Source organism: Microtus pennsylvanicus, chromosome 2, assembly GCF_037038515.1.
Source record: "Microtus pennsylvanicus isolate mMicPen1 chromosome 2, mMicPen1.hap1, whole genome shotgun sequence".
In the NCBI taxonomy this organism is placed as follows: Eukaryota; Metazoa; Chordata; class Mammalia; order Rodentia; family Cricetidae; genus Microtus; species Microtus pennsylvanicus.
The window spans coordinates 29837398-29862786 of NC_134580.1; the positions used below are offsets into that span (position 1 = coordinate 29837398).

The window sequence follows — 25389 nt, forward strand, 5'->3', positions numbered from 1 at the left end:
ATTAGGAGCGACTCTAAGTGGGGTTCAAGGGAAGAATGGCAGAGCCACTGTGGAGTCTTTTTTCCCAGCAAACTGCTGGAGGGTGCGAGGGACAGGAAAGCTCATGGCTCACGACTCCTGCCACAGGCCTTGTGGACCGGTGTTTGTAGGCAGTGAGGAAGTTAGTGAAGGCACTCAGGCATGTCCAACCTTTCAACGTGAGGCAGGCACATGGCTGTCATCCACAGAGTTCAAGCTCGAGAACTGCACGGCTCTTTGTTTCAGAAAGCCACCAAAAAGATCTCCTCTTTGGCTTCTTTTGTTCTAAGCCAAAGTTGGACATGTGCAAGAAAAGTAGAGAGCTGGGTCAGGCTCGGCGGCCAGGCTTCCACTGAGGGCCAGAATCCAGGTGAAGAGGCAGATGGACCAGGGGCCGGAAACGGCTGGAGAGCTGCTGAGCAAAAGGACTCTTGTGTATGTGAGGTCCTGGAGCATTGACGGCTTGGGAAGACGATGTGAATCTCAAGCTGGTCTCACTGTGGGTATGAATCCATGATTAGTTTTCTGGAACACTCAAAATTGGCCACTTCCTTTGCTTTGTGCACTATCAATACATAATTAATAACAAACTTGAACCTTGTAACCCCTCTCGGCTCCTGTGAGATCTTACTTTGTCTTGATTTAGGACCTTGTGAAGATTAAGTATGTGATATCTGTAGCAAAACTGGTAGGCGTAAGTAAGCCTTTTGTTGAAATTAGTTCCTGTTCTTTGGTTGACTAGAAACCCAGGAGGTAGGGCTGAGGATGTCCTCTGTGCGGAGTGCTCGCCTGGGGGCCCTGGAGCTCACTCTGCAGCACTCAGCAAAAGCTTTCTTGATGTTGTTCTGGGTGCGAATGATGGTTGCGGGGAGTGCCGCAGCTGAAGACTGAAAACATTGGCTCCATGGGGTGGAGTGGGGATGGAAGAGGTGTTTGAGATAAAGTTGGGATGCTCGTACCAGAAGAGGGATGGAGTTCATTTGGGCACAAGTCCAGAATAGCCAGCAGGGTCAGTGTGTCTAGAAGGGGTTCTACGTGGCCTGTGCCCACAACCTTCATTCTCCCTGCAGCTTCTTGGCTGTGTCTAGGAGTTAGGGCATTATGTAATAATAATTAGCCCTGTTTTTGTCTTTTTCTTTGTTCATTACTGAAAGCAAGGCTTTAATTTACCAAAATCAGACTCATTTTTTTCTTGAGACCGGGTCTCACTCTGTAGCCATGACTGTCCTGGAACTCAGTTTGTAGACCAGGTTGATCTTGAACTTAGAGATCACCTGTCTGTGCCTCCTGCGTGCTGGGATTAAAGATGTGTCACGGTGTCCTGCTTCATTCATTTTCTTCAGTAATAATTTTTATGTTTTTAATTATAATATAGTCATGTCACAGCTCCCTTTCCTTTCCTCTCTCCAACCCTTCTCATTCACCCTCTTGCTCTCTTTCTCACATCATAGTCTGTTTTTCTTTAATTGTTCCCCCAGAAACACACACACACGTGCACGCGAACACACACACAACACACACAGTGTATAAATACAGCCTGCTCGGTCCACATGTCGGCTGTATGTATGTGCTCTCAGAGCTGACCTCTCAGTGTTGGATAACTAGTTTGGGGAGCTTTCTCCTGGAAAAGACAATTTTTTAAGGATTATAAACAGCACTTTATCTCTCAAGACATGCCATGCAATATCAATGATTTAATTTAAAAAGTTTATTATCATTTTTGTTTATGTGTACGTGTGTATTTGTCTCTGTGTATGTGTGTGTGCTTGCGCACATAGGCACTTGCGAGCACACATGCCTGTGGAGGCCAGAAGAGGGTGTCAGATCCCCTGGAGCTGGAGTTATTGTGGTTAATTGAAAGCTGCCTGATTTGGGTGCTGGGAAGCAAACTCTGGTTCTCTATATGAACAGCAAGTGCTTAGCAACTGACTCTCCAGCATCCCAGTGTCAAAGCTTTAGTTGAATTAGCCACCTCAGCTCTAACTAATCCCTGGGACCATCCAATTCAGGCTTAATAGGAGGCATAATTCATGAGCCACTCAGAGAAAATATAAAAAGAGGATTACTTTACATGTTGTTTTTCCAATTCACTACTTCCCTCCCTCCTGCCCTCCCTCTCCTTTTCTCTTAAGCGTGTTTAATGTGTTTCCTGTGAATATAATCGTTCTTGAGTCACAAGGCCCTCTGAGACTCTGGTAAAAGTCGTGGGCAGCCTCCCATACCACCAAACGTACATGCACACATACCACCCCCTCCTCTGAAGCATCCACAGGTATTCTAGAAATTCATGGACTCCACATTGGTAAATCTTGCTTTCTGTGGACAGTGATGGTGGCAGAGGCAAATACAACCGGCCTGGGTGGCCCCTGCAGCAGGCATAAACCAGGAGGCCCAGTCTTTCTTTTCTTTTAAACTTAACAATTTCAGACAATTTTGGCATATGCTTGAAATTTGGGGAACATTTCAAATGTCTATCAAAGGAGAAACATTTGCATAGTGAATCACCCTGTGCCCATGACTTGGCATCAAGAATGAACACACATCTTGTTTCTTCTCTGTCTCTCTCCAGGCTCCAAATCCCAGCTGAAGGGCGTTTTTTAAAATGTATTGAGGCCACATCACAGGATTACTAACTGAAAAGGTTTTGCAGCCTGATTAGCCTCTCTGCTGCTGCAATAGTCTAAGTCAGAGCAAACCGAATTAGAGAAAGCCGGGGTTGAACGGATACCAGCGCTCCCAGGTGGCATTCCAGCCCCCCAGAGAGGAGAAGGAAGGAAGACCAGAAAACCACTGTTTGTTGTCTGTGGGGCAGTTTAAATACCCTGTGGGTGTGGTCTTGAGCATCTCTGGGGAGGCTCATCTTTTGGTGGTCTTTCTTGGAGCTGGAGTCTGGACTGAGACAACTCCCAGGAGAGGGGGCTTGGGATGGAACTTCCAAACAATTACCATACCTTAAAAAGTACCTGAGAGCAGGCAGATCTCTGTGAGTTCAAAGCCAGTCTGGTCCACATAGCAAGTTCCAGGACATCCAGGTTTACATAGAGAGACCCTGTCTCAACAACAAATTATAAATAAAGGAATATAATCAGCCATTCTGTTTAAATTTCTGTGAATTAGTTATAATTATTTTTTCTTTTATTTTTTAAACATGACTTTATGTGAGCCAGGACACACGTTCATATTCCAGTGTGGCCTTTTCAGTGTTCCAGCTGCTAATGGATGTGGATAGTGACTGCTCCTCTGGCGGACAAAGAGGACGAACATCTGTCAGTGAGCTCAGCTCTGGATAACCAAGATAAGAAAGCTTGAAGTTTTCCAGTAGTTGACTTTACTCTCTCTCTCCATACACAACGACATACATACATACATACACATAACACACATATAGATATGTATATATACATATATAATGTTGAAGATGTGTTTTTTAAATTGTTATAATTAATTTTATTCTTTGAGATTATAATGGATTTGTATCAGTTATCCCTTTCCTTCCCTCCCTCCCACCTCTGTTGATTTATAGTCTTAGAGAAATCTGTAAGTTCTACCTCTCTTCCTCCCTCTCCTTATTGGCACCTTGTTTTGTGCTATGCCAGCTGTCTGCTTAGATGGTACCAACTATTATAAGTGATGCTGGATATTTAAATATCAGCTTGGAGACTAGCTCTAGCTGGATAGTAACTTGGTAGTCAACATTAATAATTACCTCCATATAAAATTATACCTGGCTTCAAGAGACTATATGATAACATAAAGAGTTCAGAAAGTAGGCCAGGTGGTAGTGGCGCACATCTTTAATCCCAGAACTTGGGAAGCAGAGGCAGGTGGAACTCTTGTTAATTCAAGGCTAGCCTGATCTACAGAGCAAGTTCCAGGACAGGCTCCAAAGCTACACAGAGAAACCACACACACACACACACACACACACACACACACACACACACACACACACCACGAGTTCAGAAACTAATGTTGCTCATTGGAAGTTACTTGTCACGTGCTGGCATTGTCCTGGTCAGGAAGTGACACCTGTCCTGGAGCTAACAGGGACGCATGCCGGGTTCAGTGTAGGCCACTGTGCTGGGCTCTAGGGGACACTCACGGATGACAGTGTGTTTCCATGCTGAGTGTGGTGGTACATGCCTTTAAGCCCAGCAGAGGCAGGTAGATTTCTGAATTCCAGGCTAACCAGGGCTACATACTGAGACCCTGTCTTAAAAAACAAATCAAGAAGGCAAGAAGGGAGGGAGAGCAGGAGGGAGGGGAAACTCAGGACCTGAAAGATAAGCTAGGTAAGCAGAGCGCATGTGAGTAAAGTCAGTTGTTTTCCACTAAAACGTGGTTCCTAGCCCCTCGTGCACACGAAAAAGAACAGAAAATGATTCTGCAGGGAAGACTGTGGACTCTGCAGCTTCTCTGCAAGTAGAGCTGCTGTGCGCTGGAAATGGTGTTCATCATATGGGGCTGAGGGAGGTGCGGAGGTTAAAAGGTGTATCTGAAGATTAACCGAGCCACAGTGGGCACGCCATTAATCCCTGCACTGGGGAGGCAGAGGCAGGTGGATCTCTGTGAGTCTGAGGCCAGCGTGGTTTATAGAGCGAGTTACAGGACAGCTAGGGCTGTTAAGCAGAGAAACCCTATGTCGAAAAAAAAGAAATACTATATAGGCCAATTTCAGTCTTTTTCCTTCCTCCTCTTCCTGCCACCCCTCTCCAGGGTCTTTCTGTGTAGCCTCCCAGACCTGGTTCTCACTATAGAGTCCAGGCTGGCTTTGAACTCATGGCCATCTGTTTGCCTCATCTAGATTACAAGTGTGAACATCGTGCTTGGCTCTGAAACATTAGCTTCATCTGATAATTCTTCGGTGTGTCTCTACACTGTAAGGCCTGCACCACACCAGCCCGTGGTCCAAAGGGGAGCAGTCTTCGCTTACCACGAGTGGCCTCGTCACCATTCGCATTGGCACTTGGCCCATATGTCCCATTTTTGTTCTGATTTTAGAGACTTTGCAGCAAACAGCTTTATTTTCACAGTACACTGCAGAGGGCACAGAACATTCTCTTTGGTCCCTGTCCCACCCCCTGCCTGCCCTCTTTTATTATCCACTTCCCCAGCAGAGCAGCTTTTTGTGCTAAGTCCGTAGCTTGCACTAGGGTGATGCCTTAGTGCAGGACATTCTGTAGGCTTAGATGTTTGATGACATGGGCCCCCCATGCTTAGACCATACAGACTCATTCCCGTTCCCCCAAATGCTCTGTGTGTGACCTTTTAGCTTCTCCCCCCAGCTCTTCTTTTTTGGTCAGGGGGAAGGAAGGTTTCCAGGCAAGGTTTCTCCCTGTAGCCTTGGCTGTTCTGGAACTCACTCTGTAGGCCAGGCTGGCCTTGAACTCACAGTTCAAATGGATAGATCTAGAAAAAAACATATTGAGTGAGGTAACTCAGACCCAGAAACACAAATATAAAATGTACTCACTCATAAGTGGCTTTTAGACATAAAGCAAAGAAAAACCAGCCTAAAATTCACAACCCCAGAGAACCTAGAGAACAATGATGACCCTAAAAGAGACTTACATGGATCTAATCTACATGGGAAGTAGAAACTACAAGATCTCCTGAGTACATTGGTAGTGTGGGGGTCATGGGCGAGGGTAGAAGGGAGGGGATGGAAAGGAGTAGAGCAGAGAAAAAGGTATAGCTTAATAAAAAAAGTAAAACACAAACAAACAAACAGAGACCTGTCTGCCTCTGCCCTCCTGAGTGCTGCGATTAAAGATATGCACCATCACAACCAGTACATTCTTCTTCATTTTTTTTAAAGATAGATTTATTTATTTATTATGTATACAACATTCCCTCCATGTATGCTTGCATGCCAGAAGAGGGCACCAGATCTCATTATAGATGGCTGTGAGCCACCATTTGGTTTCTGGGATTGAACTCAGGACCTCTGGAAGAGCAGTCAGTGCTCTTAACCTCTGAGCCATCTCTCCAGTCCCTACATTCTTCTTTTTTATTGTTTCCATAGCTTTGTCTTTTCCTGAATATCACAGGGCTGGAATTATTCAGTACATGGAATTTTCTTCCTTTCCTTTTTCTTTTCTTTTCTCTCTCTCTCTCTCTTTCTTAAAAGCAACAACAAAACACCCCAAACCCAACTTCCCTAGAACTAGTGATTGTCCTGCCTCGGCTTCCTGAGTTCTGAGGTTACAGGAGTGTGCTACCACACTGGGTTAAAAGTTTATGGAGAGTTAATAATTCTTTCCCAGTTTTCTTTTCTCCTCTCTGTGCAGTGCTAGAGATGGAGCACAGGGCCTCATGCCAGGCCAGCTCTTTGCCACCGTCCTGTGTCTCCAGGTCTCATGGCCTCTTGAATTGGCTTCTTTCACTTAATAAAATGCATTTAAGGCATTATCTTCTTATGACTTAATAGTTCATTTCTTTTTCATGCCCACACTACTCCATTGTCTAGATGGACCACAGTTTATCTGTTCACCAAGATGCACATCTTGGTTGCTTCTAAATTTTAGCAATTATGAATAAAACTTCTGCATGCTTCTATGTTCAGGTTTTTGTGTTGATTTAAAACTTTTTATAACTGGGTTTCCCTGTGTAATAGTCCTGGCTGTCCTGGAACTAGCTCTATAGACCAGACTGGCCTTGAACTCACAGAGATCTGCCTGCCTCTGTCTCCGGAGTACTGGGATTAAAGGTGTGCTCCACTACCGCCAAAATAATGATAATAATAGTAGTAGTAATAATAATAATAATAATAATAATAAAGTCTTGGGTGGTAACTATCAACACTGATTTATAAAGTAAGAATTTGTTTTTGGAAGAAACTGTCTTCTAGTGTGGCTGCAGAATTGTGTTTTTCCCCAACAGCAAAGAGGGAGGTCTGTTGTTACTAGTGTCCTAGATTCTTGGCAATCCCAATAGCTGTGCAGACCTTGCTTTTGAACAGGGTCTGGCTGTGTACTGCATAGCCCAGGCTGGTGTGGAACCCATTGATCCTTGCCTCAGCTTCCCAAGTGCTAGGATCAAAGGTGTGCGCCACCACCGCCTGGCTTCTAGACATATTTTAAAATTACGTTTTTTATCTACTTGTTTTGTATGCTTGTGCACACATGCACATGCCATGGCGCCCATGTAGAGGTCAGAAGACAACGTGGGGGAGTCAGTTTTCTTTCCATCGTGCGGGTCCTGTCTCAAGGATTGAGCTCAGGTTGTCAGGCTTGGTGGTGAGGGCCTTTACCTGCTGAGCCATCTTGTTGGCCCTGCACAATTTTTTTTAAAAAAGAAACAGCTAATGGTTTGAATAAAAATCTAATAGGCTTATTGTTTAACCTGCTTGAATTTTCTGTAGCAGAAAATGGTGTAAGAGCCGGCGATCCCAGTGCTAATGGCGCTGTGCTGATGGCACCCGGCTGAGTGGACGGAGTGCAGTGTTGCTGACTGTATTCCATGGTGGTGTTTTCTGTGAAACCCTGTGAGAACCCTGGATTCTCGGTGAATTCGTATTTGGGTTTAGATGCTTATCAGACTCAGGGACGATTTATACCGCAGTCCCCACTAGCTCATTGTCTCTCGTTGCCACGCTGGCAGCCACTGAAGGCCTGTGCAGTCCGCGAGCGGTTTTCAAGTGGTGTTTGGGAATTTTTAAAAGATATTTTTCATTTATTCTGTAATGAAAAGCCTCTCTCATCTGCTCTGGTACACGTGGAAGAGAGCCTAGACAAACTGTCACCTTCCCAAGTGAAGAGTTGCCTTGATAGCACTGTCCTTCAAAGAAGGCTGATCAGTTCAAGTGTGTGTGTGTGCGTGTGTGTGTGTGTGTGTGTGTGTGTGTGCGTGTGTGTGTGTGTGTGTGTATGTGTGCGTGTATGTGTGTATGTGTGCGTGTGTGTGTGTGTGAAAGTGTGTGCATGTGTGCGTGTGTGTATGTGTGCGTGTGTGTATGTGTGCGCGTGTGTGCGCATGCGTGTGCCTGTGCGTGTGCGTGTGTGTGTGTGTGTGTGTGAAAGTGTGTGCATGTGTGTGTGTGTGTGCGTGTGTGTGCGTGTGTGTGTGCGTGTGTGTGTCTGCGTGTGTGTGCGTGCGTGTGCGTGTGTGTGTGTCTGTGTGTTGAACCCATGGTCCTGCACAGGCCAGACAATGCTTCTTGTTAGAAGTTACAGTGTGCAGACTCACGGATCTTAGCATATTTGTTCTGTGTGGCCTACTGAAATCCGGTCCATACTGAAGGGCAGGTTACTTGTGGTTGGCGGCTGCTGGTGCCCGTGGCCGTGTGTCTGCTGCTCTTGCTGTCTTACTGTCTGATAAAAGGGAAGGGTTCAAACACGTTCCAGACCTGTAGCCAGCCAATTTTTGTTTTGTTTTGAGAGGGTCTTACTGTGTGGGCCAGGCTGGCCTGTAATAGTCACAGATATTCCTGCTCCTGCTTCTGAAGTGCTGGGTTTGAAGGTGGACGCCACTATGCCCTTCTATCAGCTGTTTTGTTTTGTTTTGTTTCGTTTTCAAGAAACTCTGATTTCTTTAAGTAGAGAATGATATTTTCAGAGGTCATAATCTTGGTGCCGATGATACTTCCAGCTACGGTTGATCATGTATTATAGGCCTTTGAAAGGACAGAGGTTAAAAATATCTACTAATTTAAAGCTATTTATGGACAAAGGATGTGTCGTATGTTTTCACTGACACCTTCCACGTGAGAAAGACATAGCCTTTTTATTTACCTTCTGTCTCTGCTCTCATGTCTCATTGCGAACCCTTTGAGAGTCCTTCCTCTCAGCCACCCTGGGGATGACACAGTTCACACAGTCACCGCACAGCACACTGTGCCCTCAGATGCCGATGCCCAGTGTGAGTACTGCCACCAAGGGCGTGCTGCCTGCAGGCCGCTCAGGGGGCTCCACGCAGTGGCTCACACTAATCCCGCTCTCAGGGTGGCTGAAGCAAGACAGCCCGTGGGAGGGCAGCCAGGGCTACAGAGAAAGACTTGTTCTCAAAAGCCAAAAAAGAGAAAAAGCAGTTTATGATCTTTGCTGCAGTTGTCTGTCTGTCTGTTCTTGGGAATGTGTACTGCTTGGGCAATTGGCTACTTTGTCCTGGTTTCTCTTTGTCTTCTGTTTTGCCAGGAACTGATCTGGAGTTGGAATGCCAGCCCCAGCCGGCCGCGTTCCAGCTCTATGCGCTCTGACTTAGAATCATTCTTCTGAAATAGCCACACCACCAATTTCACATCTGCTTGTTTGGTTTTTTATTTTGAGAATTCCCTTTGGAAGAGATGTATTTTTATTCATGTGTGTCTGTGTCTGTGAACACCTGCCCTGTGTGTGCAGGTCATGTGGCGGCTGGTGGAGCTCTCTCCAGCCCTGTGCTCTAAAGTCTAGCCAGGCGTTTATGTTCCAGCTCCCTTTTCTTTGGTAAGATGGAGCAAATCACAGTTTTCTCCACTTTGCTTTTAAAACTTAATATTATCTCTTAAATATTTTTCATAATAGTAATATGTAATTTTAAATATCTACAAAAGTAAATTATCAAATTAATCACGAATTGACATTTGACATTCTATTTCTCTAAGAATATCTATGTTAATCTCATTAAAATATCGTCTCACTGGAGAACTGGATTGCCTGTCTTCAGCATTGTGTTGGGGGGGTGAGCGTAGATGGGCTTGATGATGTGGGGGCTTCAGAGTGAGTTGGAGATCTGAGCTATACCTGGAGGGCGATCCTGGCGAGCTAAAGAGCTGGGGGAAGCACCAAGCCTGGCAGTGTGCACAGGCCACGTGGAAGTGAGAGTGTACCTGTGTCCCTGTGGTGAAGTAGCCCAGTTGGAGCCTCATGCCGGGAAAGGGAAAGTAAGTCCAGAGTAGCACTGAGTGTGTTTGTCTTAGTGGCCCGATGCCTGTGAAGGAGGAGGGGACTGGGTCACAGCATTCTTTTAAGAAAGACTTTCTGGAAGCTGGAGAGATGGTTCCGTGGTTAAGAGTCCTGGCTGCTCTTCCAGAGGACCTGGGTGCAATTCCTAGCACCCACATGGCAGCTCCCAATAGTCTGTAACTCCAAGATCTGACACCTGCACGCAGACATACATGCAGGCAAAACACCAATGCACATAAAATAAAGTTAAATTAAATCTTAAAAAAAAGTCTTACTGAGCAGTTACCATGTGAATGTTTCTGTGCTGTGTATGGGGCTAGAGTCTTTTAAAAATATCTCTCTTTTCCTTTCCTTTCTTCTCTGAGACAGTTTCACTATGCAACACTGGCTGACCTGGAACTTGCTCTATAGACTAGGTTGGCCTCTGCCTTCCGAGTGCATCATGCCTGGCTTGTTTTGTTTTGAATTATGTACACGTGTGTGAGTGTGTGTGCACGAGTGCAGTTGCCCCACGGAGCCCAGAAGATGGTGTTGGATCTCCTGGAGCTGGAGTCAGAGGCTGGAGACGGCAAGAGTATACACACTCTTAACCACTGGTCCATCTCTCTAGCCCCCACATCTCTGTTTCCTTGCTAAGCAGAATTGCAGTATGCCTTTAGGACATAAAAATTGGGGGCTGTTAGGTTAGTTTGGAAGTGAGGGGCAGTCACCATTCAAGGCAAGTGCCTGCTCGAGTTGGCTTTGCAGATGTGTAACTGGGCCATTGGAGAGGATGGAGCTGCTCAGTCTTAACTCCTTCTACCACATCTGTGATCTCGGGGCATGGTTATTTAATGTTACAGCCTGGGAAAGAGAATGACTGCCATATTTGCATCTCAAGGGGATGTGAGGTTCCAACTTAAAAATATATATAAACCACTGCTTCCCCCTCCAGGTATCTCAGAGGAGCCTTGGTATATACTGTGGTTTGGAGTATTTGAATGATGAATATGCGTGTATTTCCATGATCGTTTGCATTGGAGAATGAATATGCATGTATTCCTGTGACCATTTGCATATCTGTTTTTAAACAGAGACCAGATGAGGAAGCTGTGGTGGATCAGGGCGGGACCAGCACAACCCTCAACGTTCACTATGAGAAGGAAGAGTTGGAAGGTAAGAGGGTGCCTCCCATGGCCAGGGAAAACAAAAGTCCTCTGGAGACCTGGGTTCACATCTGACTCTTTTTTTCCTGGCTGAGGGACCCTGTGGGGAAAACAGCTACCTTCCTTTGCCTCTTGGTCCTTGTCTTAAACAAGAGCAGAGATAAGCGTGCCCCTGTCTGATAGGCTTGGCGCAGGACCCAGTAGGCAGCGTGAGACACAGGCATGGAGTACTGGGCCGCTCAGCACAGATATCAACAATAGCAAAAACCCTTTCTTTGAGACTGTGAAGTGATCACTTAGTTCACTGACTCTTCGTAACTGCTGCCTTTTTGTTTGTAGCAGTTTTTTTAAAATTTATTTTACATACCAACCAGTTTCCCCTTTCTCTTCTCTTCCCTTTCTCTCCACCACACCTCTTTTTAGCCCCTGCCCCAAATAGAGTAAGGCCTCCCTTAGGGAGTCAATAAAGCCTGGCATATCAATTTCAGGCAGGAGCGAGCTCCTTGCCCCTGCATCAAGGCTGAGCCAGGCATCCCACCATAGGGAGTGGGTTCCAAAAAGCCAGCTCGTGCACGAGGGACTGATTCTGACCCCACTGCTAGGTTGGTCCCATGCAGGCTCCCTAGCTGTTGGTCTAGAGTCTGGGAGCTCCTGCGAGCTGGGGTCAGCTGTCTCTGTGGGTTTCCCAATCATGATCTTGACTCCCACTGCATCTGTAGTACTGGTAATCACACAGGCAAAAATAGGACTATGACCACAGTTTCTGAGATATTTGAAGCAAGCTTTATTAAATTCTGGCTGGGATTCTGGACTCTGGCCAGGTCCCTACCCAGGATTTCCAGAGTGTTGGGCCAAATTACCTTAGCCAGGGGCTTTATAAAGGCAAACCCTGCAAGACTCTGCACTTCCGGCCTTCGTCCAATCAGAGGCAAGCATATATCCAGCTGTACTTCCTGCCTCTGTGCCTCCAACCTACCTGTGATGGAGCACATCCCATGCAGTTGGGGCCGCCAACCTTGTTTAGAGAAGTGAGAACACGTGACTTGTTGTCCTACATGAACAAGAGCCCCAGCATTCCAGGAAGTTATCCCTGTAAGTGGGGCTTACAGGTTAGAAGCATTTTTTAAAATATAAATCTCTTAGACTCAGTAATTTAAACTTAAACATAACTTCAGCCCTCACAGTACCCGAGACACATGTTGGTGCAACTTCCAATTTAGTTTTGAGAACCGACCTGATGGTGGGGAAGACTGGGTGGAATCCATCTTTTCTCCCTCTCTACTGCAAGGCAGACACACAGGTATCCCCTCACCCTTGTGCTGTCCCAGCGCCTCGCAGGGTATTGTGAGCAGCTCCATTGTCCTCTACAATTACCTGTGCACGTTAATCCTCCCCTGGGAAGTGGACATGCTTGAATATTTTTGTGAGGGAATAGAATAGTAAGCCCAGGCAGCTTCTCATGGATCTTGAGGGCCAGGTCTCATCCATCGAGGTCAGCTCAGCAACATCTCCAGATGATGCCATGCTCCCCTCTGCTGGGAAAGAAAACTGCAGGATATCACAGTGCTGGAAAATGACATTACTCCTGATTAAGTGCTAGATTTATGACTCCTGATGTCAGCTTAATGCACTTTAACAAAAGCTAGCCCCACTTGGTTGTATTTGTAGCTTTAAGGGGCTTGCGTGTGTTCCTCATGTAGGACTTCCTGTGGTTATCCACTTAGAGTCATCCTGGGAGCCCAAAGGAGCAGAGTCTCCCTTAGGGCTCCCCAGTGAGTGCTCGGCCATAAGCACCAGCTGCAGTGTGGTCTGCAGCCCCATCTCTGTGGTGGCTCCAACCCATGCTTTCTCTTCTGTCCCAAAGACCCCGTGTTTCTCATTTATGGCTGCTCTCAGTGCACGTGTGTGTGTGTTTGTGTGTGTGTGCCTGTGTGTGTGTGTTTGTGTTTGTGTGTGTCTGTGTGTTTGTGTGTGTCTGTGTGTGTGTTTCTGTGTGTGTTTGTGTCTGTGTGTGTGTTTGTGTGTGTGTGTGTCTGTGTGTGTGTGCCTGTGTGTGTGTGTTTCTGTGTGTGTTTCTGTGTGTGTTTGTGTCTGTGTGTGTCTGTGTGTGTGTTTGTGTGTGTGTGTGTTTGTGCGTGTGTGTTTATGTGTATGTGTTTATGTGTGTGTTTGTGTCTGTGTGTGTCTGTGTGTGTGTTTCTGTGTGTGTTTGTGTCTGTGTGTGTGTTTGTGTCTGTGTGTGCCTGTGTGTGTGTTTGTGTGTGTGTCTGTGTGTATGTTTCTGTGTGTGTTTGTGTCTGTGTGTGTCTGTGTGTGTGTTTGTGTGTGTGTGTTTGTGCGTGTGTGTTTATGTGTGTGTGTTTATGTGTGTGTTTGTGTGTGTCTGTGTGTGTGTTTCTGTGTGTGTTTGTGTCTGTGTGTGTGTTTGTGTCTGTGTGTGCCTGTGTGTGTGTTTGTGTGTGTGTGTCTGTGTGTGTTTGTGTCTGTGTGTGTCTGTGTGTGTGTTTGTGTGTGTGTTTGTGCGTGTGTGTGTGTGTGCATTTTTTTTAAAAAACATCAACATCTTTCTTACAAGTTTTACTAAATTATTTGCAGCCGCATGGCCCCTGTAGACTCACTGTGACACTCACTATAGAATGAGCGTGGTTCCACACCAGTGCTGGAGTAGATCTTAGCAGGGACTTGGAGTTCACATATCACAGTTGGGAGTAAGCAGCTGCTCATCTGTAATGCAAGACAGAAAAGAAGGCGCGAGAAAAGCTTCAGCTGGGGCTCTGGGTGGCTTGGAGGAAGGAGACCACACATCTCACCGGGGAGATTAGAAACAATGCCAAGGAGGCAGAGAGTTTACCGAGAATTTGGTGAGTACATGTGCAGACAGTGCCAGCACTCGTGAGGAAGAGCAGCCTGGCTCAGGTAGAGAGTATGAACCACTGTGGATACAGCAGCTATGGAAGGCGGAGGGCGCCGAGACCTACCACTGGGTGCTGGCGAGGCTACAAAGGTGTGCGCGTGTATTCTTCTCCAGAATGTTCGTTCTGTGGCAGAGGTAGGGCTACCCTTTTTGCTCTCTTGAGCTGATAACCTGGTTTTTTAGGGTCGTTTATTTCCATGTTAAATATGTAAACTTGACCCAAAGGAAAGAAAATCCAAAGAAGTGAGGAGAACCGAGCACAGTTGTCCTGGACACACAATATGGCCACTGAGAACTGACCACAGGGACACTGGACACACAGGATGGTCACTGAGAACTGACCACAGGGACACTGGACACACAGGATGGTCACTGAGAACTGACCACAGGGACACTGGACACACAGGATGGTCACTGAGAACTGAGCACAGGGACACTGCACACACAGGATGGTCACTGAGAACTGACCACAGGGACACTGCACACACAGGATGGTCACTGAGAACTGACCACAGGGACACTGCACACACAAGATGGACCATATGACTGTAACCAGGAGAACAACTCTGTAACGTTAAGTTAGTGTGGAGGGCAGGGAAGAGACCCTGCTTCGTCAGAGCAGGAGACGCGAATGGCTTGATGTGGGAATTCATTCAGCCAATAGCCTTTTGGGTATCGACCATTGAGGGCATGGTCTGAGGTCTAAGCAGATGAAAACTGTGCTTGCTCTCTGTTGGTTGGTGGTCAGAGTTTGGGTCACAGCTTCCAGCACCCATAGAGGACCATGGCTCTCCACCCTTATCGTGAGATTTTTCCTCAAATAAATAAACACTTGTTATCCTTTATTCTGGGATCTTGTGGGTCTCTTTAATTATGCCTACAAGGACCCACAATGAAGGGGACAGCGGGGTGGACCTGGGAATCTAAGGTAACGCTGAGGGAAATGACTTTGTTTTGTGTATGGGTGTTTACCTGTATGTTTATCAATGCATCGTGTATATGCAATGCCATGGAGGCCAGCATAGGCCGTGAGCTCTTCTAGGACTGGAATTGCAGTTGTGAGCCACAGTGGAGCTGCTGGGAAACCCAGGGCCTCTGCAAGAGCAACAAGAGCAGCTCAGGGCTGAGCACCCTCCCCGCCACCATGGAATCCACACAGCGGTGGCGTTGTGGACATAAATGTGGTGCCTCATTCCAGTTTGAGGTTTGTTTGCTTGTTTTGAGACAGGGCCTCCCTCTTGTCTCACTCGCTATGTGTCCTAGATTGACTTCCAAGGTTTAGCCAACCGTTCTCATCCTTTTGTGTGCTAGGATTCTAGGTGTGAGATACCACATCTGCAATGAGCTTGACTTTCAAAGGGAGAGAATTTTAAATTTGTTTTGGGGCATGTTAATCACTGTAGGTCAGTAGTTCTCAACCTACGGATCATGACCCCTTTTGGGGGTCAAACAGCTTTTTCATAGGGGTCATGAAAGGCGATTAGAAAACACAGATATTTACATTATGATTTGTAACAGTACCAAATTTACAGTTATAAAGTAGGAACAAAAATAATTTTATGGTTTCGAACTGTACTAAAGGGTCTCAGCATTAGAAAGGTTGAGAACCACTGCTGTAGATAAAGATTATTTGAAGCTGGCCAGGCAGTGGTGCCAAAAAAAAAAAAAAAAAAAAAAAAGCTGAGAGATGGCTCAGCCATTAAAACATAAAAGATTTCAAGCTGTATGTAGCACACACCTATAATTCCGGACTGAGGCAGAATTGTAGAAAACCAACCAGGTAGGCCAAGCTGGAATAAACATAAAGACTTAAAACCAGGGGCTAGGAGAGTCTCATGTAGAAGTGAACTTGAAATTCAAAGACTGGGTCCCACTGAAAAAGAGGAGAGAGCACGGGTCAAGAGTCACCCTTGTTTTGGGTTATGAGACATCTGAAGGTGTCCGGCGGCAGCGGCACGAGAGTGCAAGGAACCCAGAACTCCAAAGAAGACGGGCATCTGGAGTTCCCGGATCCATGCCGGGCTCGCCGTGGAGTCTGTGGAACTGGGAGATGTGCTGGACAGAGCTTTGGTGACTAAGTGCCATCTGATGTCCTTACTGCATACAACTTTAGTAGAGGGCAGGGACAGAAGCCACAGTCAGAGGCCATGGAGCAGGAACTTGGCGGGGGGAGTGAGGCCAGTCATGATTCTTGGTGGGAAAGGAAGGAGAGGGGGAAACACGGGGAACAGCCAGTGGGAGTCTTCATAGGTCAGCCATGGAAGGACTGGATTGAGGAGAGAGTGAGGGTAGCCATCCCAGCAGAGGACAGGGGAGTGGGGGGCATGGGATGGAGAACTCCCGAGCCGGGCAGAGGAGCCAGACTGTGATGAACAGCGTTTCCATGAAATGCCCCGCGTCTTCTCAGTAAAGCAAGAAACAAGGAGTCAAAGGGAAGGAATGGGTGTAGGTAGGATTCAAAGACACCAGCTAAAGATGCCAGGAGCCATGGGAACAGTGTGGGCACAGCAGTGTTGCGAGTATAAGGCTTTGGAACAGCCCTGAAGCTTCTGATTCTGGGCTCCAGGCTTGGCAGGAAGTCAGGTGGAGGATGAAAACCAAAGGGGGTGTATGGGAGGAGTGGGGAGCAGGAGGAGGGACGAGAAAGGACTGCTGTCGGGTCACTTACTTCCGTGTCCTCCACTCTGTGCCTGTCTTTAGTGTCTCTAAACCCAACCAGGCCCCCTAGGTAGAAGGTCCATCTGCAGCAGTCTAGGTGGTATGGCCTGCGGTGCTGGGCACTGCCTTGAGCAGTTTCTGTCCTAAACTTCTTTGCTGCTCTTGATAACCCCGTGAGTTAAAAAGAAGGAGTGCCAGCGTTCCTTTAGTAGCTGAGTCAAGAGAGGCTTGTTCATCCTCAGACATCCAGTGCTGAAAGGGAGCTTTAAGCCCAGCTGGGCTGACTGGGGTCTTGACCATGCTTAACCACTTTCTGCCAAAACCGGCCAAAGTCCCCATACAGGAATTGTCTCTTAAAATCACCCCATTTTTCTTGTAATAGCAAAAAGTAACATATATCCATAGTTTGTAAGTCATATCCCCTCCTTCCCTTCCTATTCTCCCTCCCTCTTCCAATCCTCCCTCCTCCCCCTCCCTCTCAGAGCCTTGCACACACCAAGGCCTCCAGCTGCATTCCCGTGCTCTAATATGTGACCTGCTGTGCCCTTCACATGTCCTTCAGTCTCACGTGTTCTTCATTAGATTGCCACACATCCTCGTGAGGTTTATATCCACGTGCAGGACAGAGGAAGACACTGCCAACTCTGTGATTGCTGTCTTTATTAGTGGAGTCTCTGATGTTTAATCATTCCAGAAGGGCCTGGCACAAAAACCCTGTGGTTCTTTACTCTCAATTACGCTAGACTCCTTTTGGGAAAGGCATTCTCACCATAGGTCTTCTGCTTTCATCCAGGTCATAGAACTCTGTATGTGGGGGTTCGGATGCCACTGGGCAGGCAGGGCCATCGGCACCACCGCACTCATGGCCAGAAGCACCGGAGACGAGGAGCGCGGGGCAAAGGAACCAGCCAGGGTGAAGAGGTCCTGGAAGCTTTGGCCCATGGTAATACCTTGGGGAGAGAGGGGTAGCGCTCTGGGGAGAGGGGAGGTAACAACCCTGAGGAGAGAGGACCAGTGTCTATGAGAGGGTGATATGGTGATTCATGGGAATGCAGAAGGCATAGGCAGGTGGTCTTGATTTTCTAGCCCTTCGCTAGGGTTCCCAGGAAGAAGGAATGCTTCTAAGAACTAAAAATGTCTTCCTGAAATTGACATTTCAACACCTCAGTCAACACTATAAGTAATCCTTTGCTATTTAAAATTTGTCAGCTCTCTAGAAAACTAAAGAAATCTATTTTTATGTGTTTGGGTGTTTTGCCTGCATGTATGTTTATGCGCCACATGCTTGCCCGGTGCCTTTGGTGGCTAGAAGAGGGGACATATCCCTGGGACTGGAGTTAGACAGTTGTGAACTACGTGTGGGTGCTGGGAACTGAACTGATTTCTAGGTTCTCATGGGACCTCTGCAGTGGTCTTAGTTTATAGTTCTGCTCTCTGGTTTAAATGTTTACCCTTAGCCTTTTCCCTAAGAACAAAAGAACTTTTAAATCTGTATTCAGGACATCTATATATTCCCTTAGCTGTGAGGCAGAATGTTATTTTCGTTCTGACTTGGAGCTAGATACACATCCAGACCTTTCTCTGTTGGTTTTCTAGACACCCCCTCTCAGCATGTTCAGTTCATTCTGGGCACTGAGGACGACGAGGAGCATGTGCCTCATGAGCTGTTCACAGAGCTGGACGAGATCTGTCTGAGAGAGGGAGAGGATGCCAAGTGGAAGGAGACGGGGCCAGGTGAGGCCCTGAAGGAGCCGGGTCAGGAGCCCGGGGACAGGCAGGTGCACACCTCTCAGCAGGTGGCAGGCCTGCTTGCCCTGACTCTTCATGGCTGAAGTGGTAGCTAGGAGGCCTGGCTCCTGCTCACACTGATGTAGCTAGCGTTGATACATGGCCTACTGTGGCTGTTTCCCAGGGGCCGAGAGAGCTAAACAGGCCAGCTGGCCTGATGCCATGTGACAAGACGGTTAGTCTTCCGTGTTTCTGTCTTTGTGGATTTCTGAAGTCATATAGAGCACAGATAAAAATGTCATTTTTTTCTTAATACGGTTTGTCAATATGTCCAAATGATAAAGATTAAATTTGTAAAAGTCACGTTTCCTATAGACAATAAAATAAGTGAAGGTACGCAAAAGGAAGAAAATGACAGTTACCTTCAATCCTACTGTCCCAAGGCGAAAACAAGGCATATATTTAGGGTCTTATACATATATGTGTTTATAATTTTAGATTTGTCTTTAAATAAAAGTGGGATTAAGGTTGGGCATTGGTGATCCTCACCTTTAGTCCCAGCACTCAGGAGACAGAGACAAAGGAGTTCAAGGCCAGCCTGGTCTACAACGTGAGTTCCAGGACAGCAAGGGCTGTTACACGGAGAAACCCGTACTCAAAAAACAAAACAAAAAAGATTTGCACTGTGTCACAACTTGCTTTTCCAGTATTTTTGTGTCTGAACCAGGTGTTCCAGTGTTCTCTATGACCTTTTAGATATTTTGTCCTCTTGAAAAAAAAACCATCTTCTGTCTGTGGCATCTCATTATTGGCCGTGTTTGCAGGTGGCTGAAGTTTGAAGAGGATGTTGAAGATGGGGGAGAGCGTTGGAGCAAGCCTTACGTGGCCACCCTCTCTCTGCACAGTCTGTTTGAGCTGAGGAGCTGCCTCATCAATGGCTCTGTCCTCCTGGACATGCGTGCAAGCAGCATAGAAGAAATTTCAGGTAAGGCTAATAAAGGGCCGAGACATTTTGCATAAATAGAAAGTATAAGAGGCAGGTGTTCTGGTGCACACCGGTAATCCTGGAAGTTGGCAGGGCTGAAGCAGGGGAAAGACGGGTTCAAGGCCTGCACTATACAGTGATACTTTATCTTAAGCAAAACAGACAGAACAAGGAAGTCAGAAAGAAAGAAAATGAAAGGACTGCTCAGATGGCTCAGTTAGTAAACATATTTGCTGGGCAACTTGAGTCCCACCCAGAAACTCATGACGGAAGAAGTAACTTAGGAAAGTTGTCCTCTGTCCTCCACGAAGACCCGATGGCGCACGCCTTCATCACACACACGTGCACACAAATAATTGTGACAATCCTAATACCTAAAAGAAGAAAATTAAAGATTTAGCAGTATAAAATATGTCATCTAGAACAGATATGCAGGAACGTGAGCCATAGCATTCCCATGGTTCAGCGCAGCATGCAGGATAGACCTGTCTTGTGGGGTTTTCTGATGTGAACAGACTTTAAGATACTGTGTTTGGGGCACAGCTTTGGAGACTACCAGATGGCATGTGGAACACTTCCCCTCAGATTGACTCCATTCTAGTAGACAGGTTAAAGATTTCTCCATTCCAAGTGTCTAAATAATCATGCCTCTCTAAGGACTTTTGGGGGCCCCGGGGGATGGAGGTCAGTACTGATGGACTCCTGTGCGAACTCTTTCCTAAGGCGGTGCCCCAGGTGTACTCCCAACTGTGGGGGAAGTAGAATTTTTTAAAAAAAAAAGTGAGTTCAGAGTTAGAGTCACGTTCACTGCTCTAGAGATAGTGGAACCTGCGAGAATGGAGCCCCAAAGTACAGTTTACACCCTGAAGACAGCGCCACAGGCAAGTCTCAGGTAGTGGGCAAGTTGCCCTTGGCAATTGGCAAAAACATGTTCTCTGTGGAGGCTTATAAAAACAGTAGCCAATCAGAAAGAGTGGACTCACCCCTGTCCAATCAATACACCTCATACAAACAGTAGCCAGTCGTAAAGAATAAACTTACTCCTGTCCAATCAATACACCTCATACAAACAGTAGCCAGTCGTAAAGAATAAACTTACTCCTGTCCAATCAATACACCTGGAAGGGGCACAAAAGCACATCCCAGAACAGTTGGGTGTTTTTGAAGAAACTGAGGTCCCAACACTCATGGTTTCTGGGAATTTTCCCAGAGTACTTTTATCTTCCCTCACACGACTCAACTCATAGACTTTAATCCAAGTGGGTCGCATCTGTATTTCATTGACTTCTGACTATGTGTATAAATGCCCATGAAGTTCCCCAGAAAGTTTGTGCCCTGTTTTTCAGTGGAGGAGCCCCGGAGAGTTAGTGATATTATAATCATCAAGAATGAGGAGACCCTGCTGAAGTCTGGGGGGTAGTACTCGATCAAATTAGCTGTAAGCAAGACGGAGGGTGAGCTAAAGGGAGCGTGAACCAGGTCGTTGGATCCGATCAGGTGAGATGGTGCTCCACTGCTGCAGAGGAAGGAGACCTTCCCTCCACCACCCCCGGCACAGGGCTGCTCCTTCCTGGACCCCAGATTAGGTACAAACCACATCCAAGCACCTGTTTCTAAGGTGATCTTTTATAAGTGGAAAAGAAAAGTTTAAGTGGCTGCTGTCTGACTCAGGCAGAAAAAGAAGCAGCAGATGACGTTGCAGGTGGAATTTTAGGAGAAGGGAAGGGGGTCCATGTTACAGTGGGCTAGGGCGCAGTGGTGACAGAGGTAGGGCTGAGGGGGGATGGGGTAGCAGATGAGGGAAGGGGGTTCTCTTAAGTGGGCTAGGATGCGGTGATGACAGAGGTAGGGCTGAGGGGGGATGGGGAAGCTGATGAGGGAAGGGGGGCAGGAATATTTGTCCCAGAGGGACAAAGGACCGCCTCCGAATAGGAGGAGACAGATGTGGCACATAGGCACATAACGGTAAAGTAGGAGAAATCTGTATTAGGGTGAGGTGTTTAATTTTAATTGGGCATGTTAATTAGGTGAGTCAAAGGGGGCTTCTGATAGCTGGACTCGAGTCAGTCTCAGGAGGAGGAGGTGGACAACAAGGGAAGAAACCTTGGTGGCAGCTTTAGGAATGCAACCCAAAGGTTTTTAAGCAAGGCAGAGGGGCTGAGGGAGAAGGGTAAGACCTGGCAGAGCCACCTGCTCCAGTGGTCCAGGGTCCCCTCAGTGGGCCAGTGTCCCCTCAGTGGGCCAGGGTCCCCTCAGTGGGCCAGGGTCCCCTCAGTGGGCCAGGGTCCCCTCAGTGGGCCAGTGTCCCCTCAGTGGGCCAGGGTCCCCTCAGTGGGCCAGTGTCCCCTCAGTGGGCCAGGGTCCCCTCAGTGGGCCAGGGTCCCCTCAGTGGGCCCTACAGCAAGGGCTGATTGCCAGAGCAGCTCAGGAGATAGAGTGGTGGGAATCACTTGATGGACTGGTTTTGGGCAGGAAGGGAAGAATGTTCAGGATTCTAGGTTGTGGCTGGATGACTAGAAAATCCGGAGGTCTGGTGGGTGGAAAGAGGATGGGTTTCATTTTGTACTTGCTAAGTTTTAGGGTGTGGGTACATCCAGATGATGTCTGCTCATGATTGAATCTTTGATGTGACTTGAGATAGGTCACACCGGTCCATGGCATTTGGTGCTTACAGTCTCCAGGGCAGTTGAGATCATTGAGGATAAAAATGGGGGTGGGGACACCACCTGTCTGAGGATGACTGCGGGGCATAAGCAGGCTGACGGAAGCGAGTCGCCCGTGGAGACTGAGCTCAGGAGTGCGGATGGTGAGGGGACAGCCAGTGCCAGCTGCCAAGCCTGTGTTAGCCACCAGGACTGCTGCAACCCAAGTCCACATGTGTGGCGGTAACACCTGGAATGCCAGCACTCAGAGGGTAAGGCAGGTAGATCAAGTTCAAGACCACTCTGGGCTTGTAGCAAGATCTCGTCTCAAAATGAAACCAATCAAACAATAAGTTTGGAAGCCGGAAATCTGAAATGAGTTCTTGGCAGAGCTGTGTTCCTAAAGGCCCAGAGCAGACACGGATTTTCGTGACACTTTGGCACTTGGCAGGGAGCGGCAGGTAATTCTTAAAGTACGATTGTTTGCTTTTGAGAATTTTAAGTGGGAAGAGAAAAGATAAAAACAATAGCTAGAAGAGGGCCCTGGTGGAATTTTCTTCTTTCAAAGTGCAGGATTTTGAAGCATGAGTGTTTATGAGAGAAGAAATAATCATTATAAAGGCTAAATATGCAGGACTCCTGCCTTGATTGCTCACCCCTCTGGTCCCGGCACATAGAACAGGCAGGAGGACCAGCTGCTCACAGCTCAATGTGGCAGCCATCAGCATGGGGAGACATCGGCGCTGTCCTCTCTGTATAGGGGAGACTGAGAAGAGAGTGGTCATGTAATTCCAAGGTCAGATAGGTCAGGAATAATGGAATTAGGGATAGAGTGTAGGGCCTGAAGCTCTGGACATTTATCTAGAGCCCTGATGACAGAACCAAGTAAGACCTTCCGCAAACCTTGATAGTTTTAATGCTGGTGATTGTCTTCAGTGAGCAGTTAACTAATTTAAATAATACATTTTTAAACTTTATTATTTCATTTTATATTCATATTTTATCTGCATGTATGTCTTCTGGAAAAGCAGCCCATGCTCCAAACCACGGAACCATCTCTCCATCCCCAATTTAACCTTTCTTTAGGCTGCACTTTCTTTTCTTTTATATACTTTTTTAAATTTATTTATTTATTAAAGATTTCTGCCTCCTCCCTGCCACCGCCTCCCATTTCCCTCTCCCTCCCCTCATCAAGTCCCCCTCCCTCATCAGCTCGAAGAGCAATCAGGGTTCCCTGACCTGTGGGAAGTCCAAGGACCACCCACCTCCATCCAGGTCTAGTAAGGTGAGCATCCAAACTGCCTAGGCTCCCCCAAAGCCAGTATGTGCAGTAGGATCAAAAACTCATTGCCATTGTTCTTGAGTTCTCAGTAGTCCTCATTGTCTGCTATGTTCAGCAAGTCTGGTTTTATCCCATGCTTTTTCAGACCCAGGCCAGCTGGCCTTGGTGAGTTCCCGGTAGAACATCCCCAATGTCTCAGTGTGTGGGTGCACCCCTTGTGGTCCAGAGTTCCTTGCTCATGCTCTCTCTCCTTCTGCTCCTGATTTGGACCTTGAGATTTCAGTCCGGTGCTCCAATGTGGGTCTCTGACTCTGTCTCGTTTCATCGCCTGATGAAGGTTAATATTCAGGAGGATGCCTATATGTTTGTCTTTGGATTCACCTTCTTATTTAGCTTCTCTAGGATCGCGAATTATAGGCTCAATATCCTTTATTTATGGCTAGAAACCAAATATGAGTGAGTAATCCCATGTTCCTCTTTTAGGGTCTGGCTTACCTCACTCAGGATAGTGTTTTCTATTTCCATCCATTTGTATGCAAAATTCAAGAAGTCCTTGTTTTTTAGTGCTGAGTAGTACTCTAATATGTATATATTCCATACTTTCTTCATCCATTCTTCCATTGAAGGGCATCTAGGTTGTTTCCAGGTTCTGGCTATTACAAACAATGCTGCTATGAATATAGTTGAGCATATACTTTTGTTGTATGATAGGGCCTCTCTTGGGTATATTCCCAAGAGTGGTATTGCTGGGTCCAGTGTTGGTTGATCCCGAATTTCCTAGGAAACCGCCACACTGCTTTCCAAAGTGATTGCACAAGTTTGCATTCCCACCGGCAATGGATGAGTGTACCCCTTTCTCCACAACCTCTCCTGCAAAGGCTATCATTGGTGTTTTTGATTTTAGCCATTCTGACAGGTGTAAGATGGTATCTTAAAGTTGTCTTGATTTGCATTTCCCTGATCGCTAAGGAAGTTGAGCATGACCTTAAGTGTCTTTTGGCCATTTGAAGTTCTTCTGTTGAGAATTCTCTGTTCAGCTCAGTGCCCCATTTTATAATTGGGTTGATTATAGGCTGCACTTTCAAGTATCCACTGGAGCTCAAGGTTGCAGCATCCCTGACAGTTACAACAATGCTGGGCTCATGGAGGAAGGACAGTAGAGTTAAGAGGGTAATCGTGGGCTCTTAGTCAGCCAGAGCTGGACGCGAACCCTGGCTCTTCGGCTTCGCAGGTGTAAGAGCTTGGGGACTTTTGTAAGAACCGTGCCTTGGTTTCCTTGTTTGGAAGAACTCTGGCTCAGAAGTTAAGAGCATTTGCTCCTCCTGCAGAGGACTCAAGTTTGGTTCCCAGGACCACATTGTGTGGCTCATGGCCACTTGTAATTCCAGCTACAGGGGAGCTGATGATTCTCTTCCAGTCTTCCTGGGTACCTGCACACATATGGGGCATACACACACACACACATAAATATAGATAAAAAATCCATTTAAAAATAGAATTTAAAAAAGAATTTTCATCAAAATGCCCACTTTTTTGAGTTTCAGTGAGGACTGGACAGATGAAAACCCCATGGTACAGTTCTGGGCATGCATTAAATACTCAGAGACCTCGTTCCCTAAGCAATGGTTGGAGCTAAGCATAATGGCATACTCACCGTGATTAAGTCCTACCTTAAAATTTTTTTAATTAATTAGTTTTATTTTATACGTATGAGTCGTTTGATATCATGTGTGCATGTACACCACATGCCTGGTGCCCTTGGGGGCTATAAGAGGGTGTTGGGTCTCCTAGAACTGGAATTACAGATGGTTATGACCACCATGGGGGTACTCGGAATAGAACCCAGGTTCTCTGTAAGAGCAGTCAGTGTTCTTATCCATGGGGCCATCTCTCCAGCTCCAGTAAGTCCCACTCTTGCAGAAAGGTCACATTAACCCGGGAATTCATGGCAGCCTACGTAGCATAGTGACACTCTGTCCCTAAACCATGTGTTCACGTTGTTGTCTCGTTGTTAAATAAGCAAAGGACGGTGTTCCATACCTACAAAACCCAAATGCTCCTTCAGACAGGAAGCTGAAACCACCTTGGTGACGCTAGGAGAGCAGCTCATCTCTGCCTTTTTCCCCTTCCCCTGCC

The 25389-nt window shown here is 46.8% G+C and overlaps 1 protein-coding gene across 1 annotated transcript in view; it reads left to right on the forward strand.

Annotated features, from left to right (window-relative positions):
* The window catches only part of LOC142843391 (electroneutral sodium bicarbonate exchanger 1-like), a 36641-nt gene that overhangs the window by 6695 nt on the left and 4557 nt on the right, over positions 1–25389 (forward strand). The window contains exons 2-5 of the mRNA XM_075960691.1: positions 10973–11054; positions 17410–17559; positions 18213–18342; positions 19163–19329. Of these exons, the coding sequence (XP_075816806.1) occupies positions 10973–11054; positions 17410–17559; positions 18213–18342; positions 19163–19329 (529 nt within the window). The remainder of the gene's footprint in view (positions 1–10972; positions 11055–17409; positions 17560–18212; positions 18343–19162; positions 19330–25389) is intronic.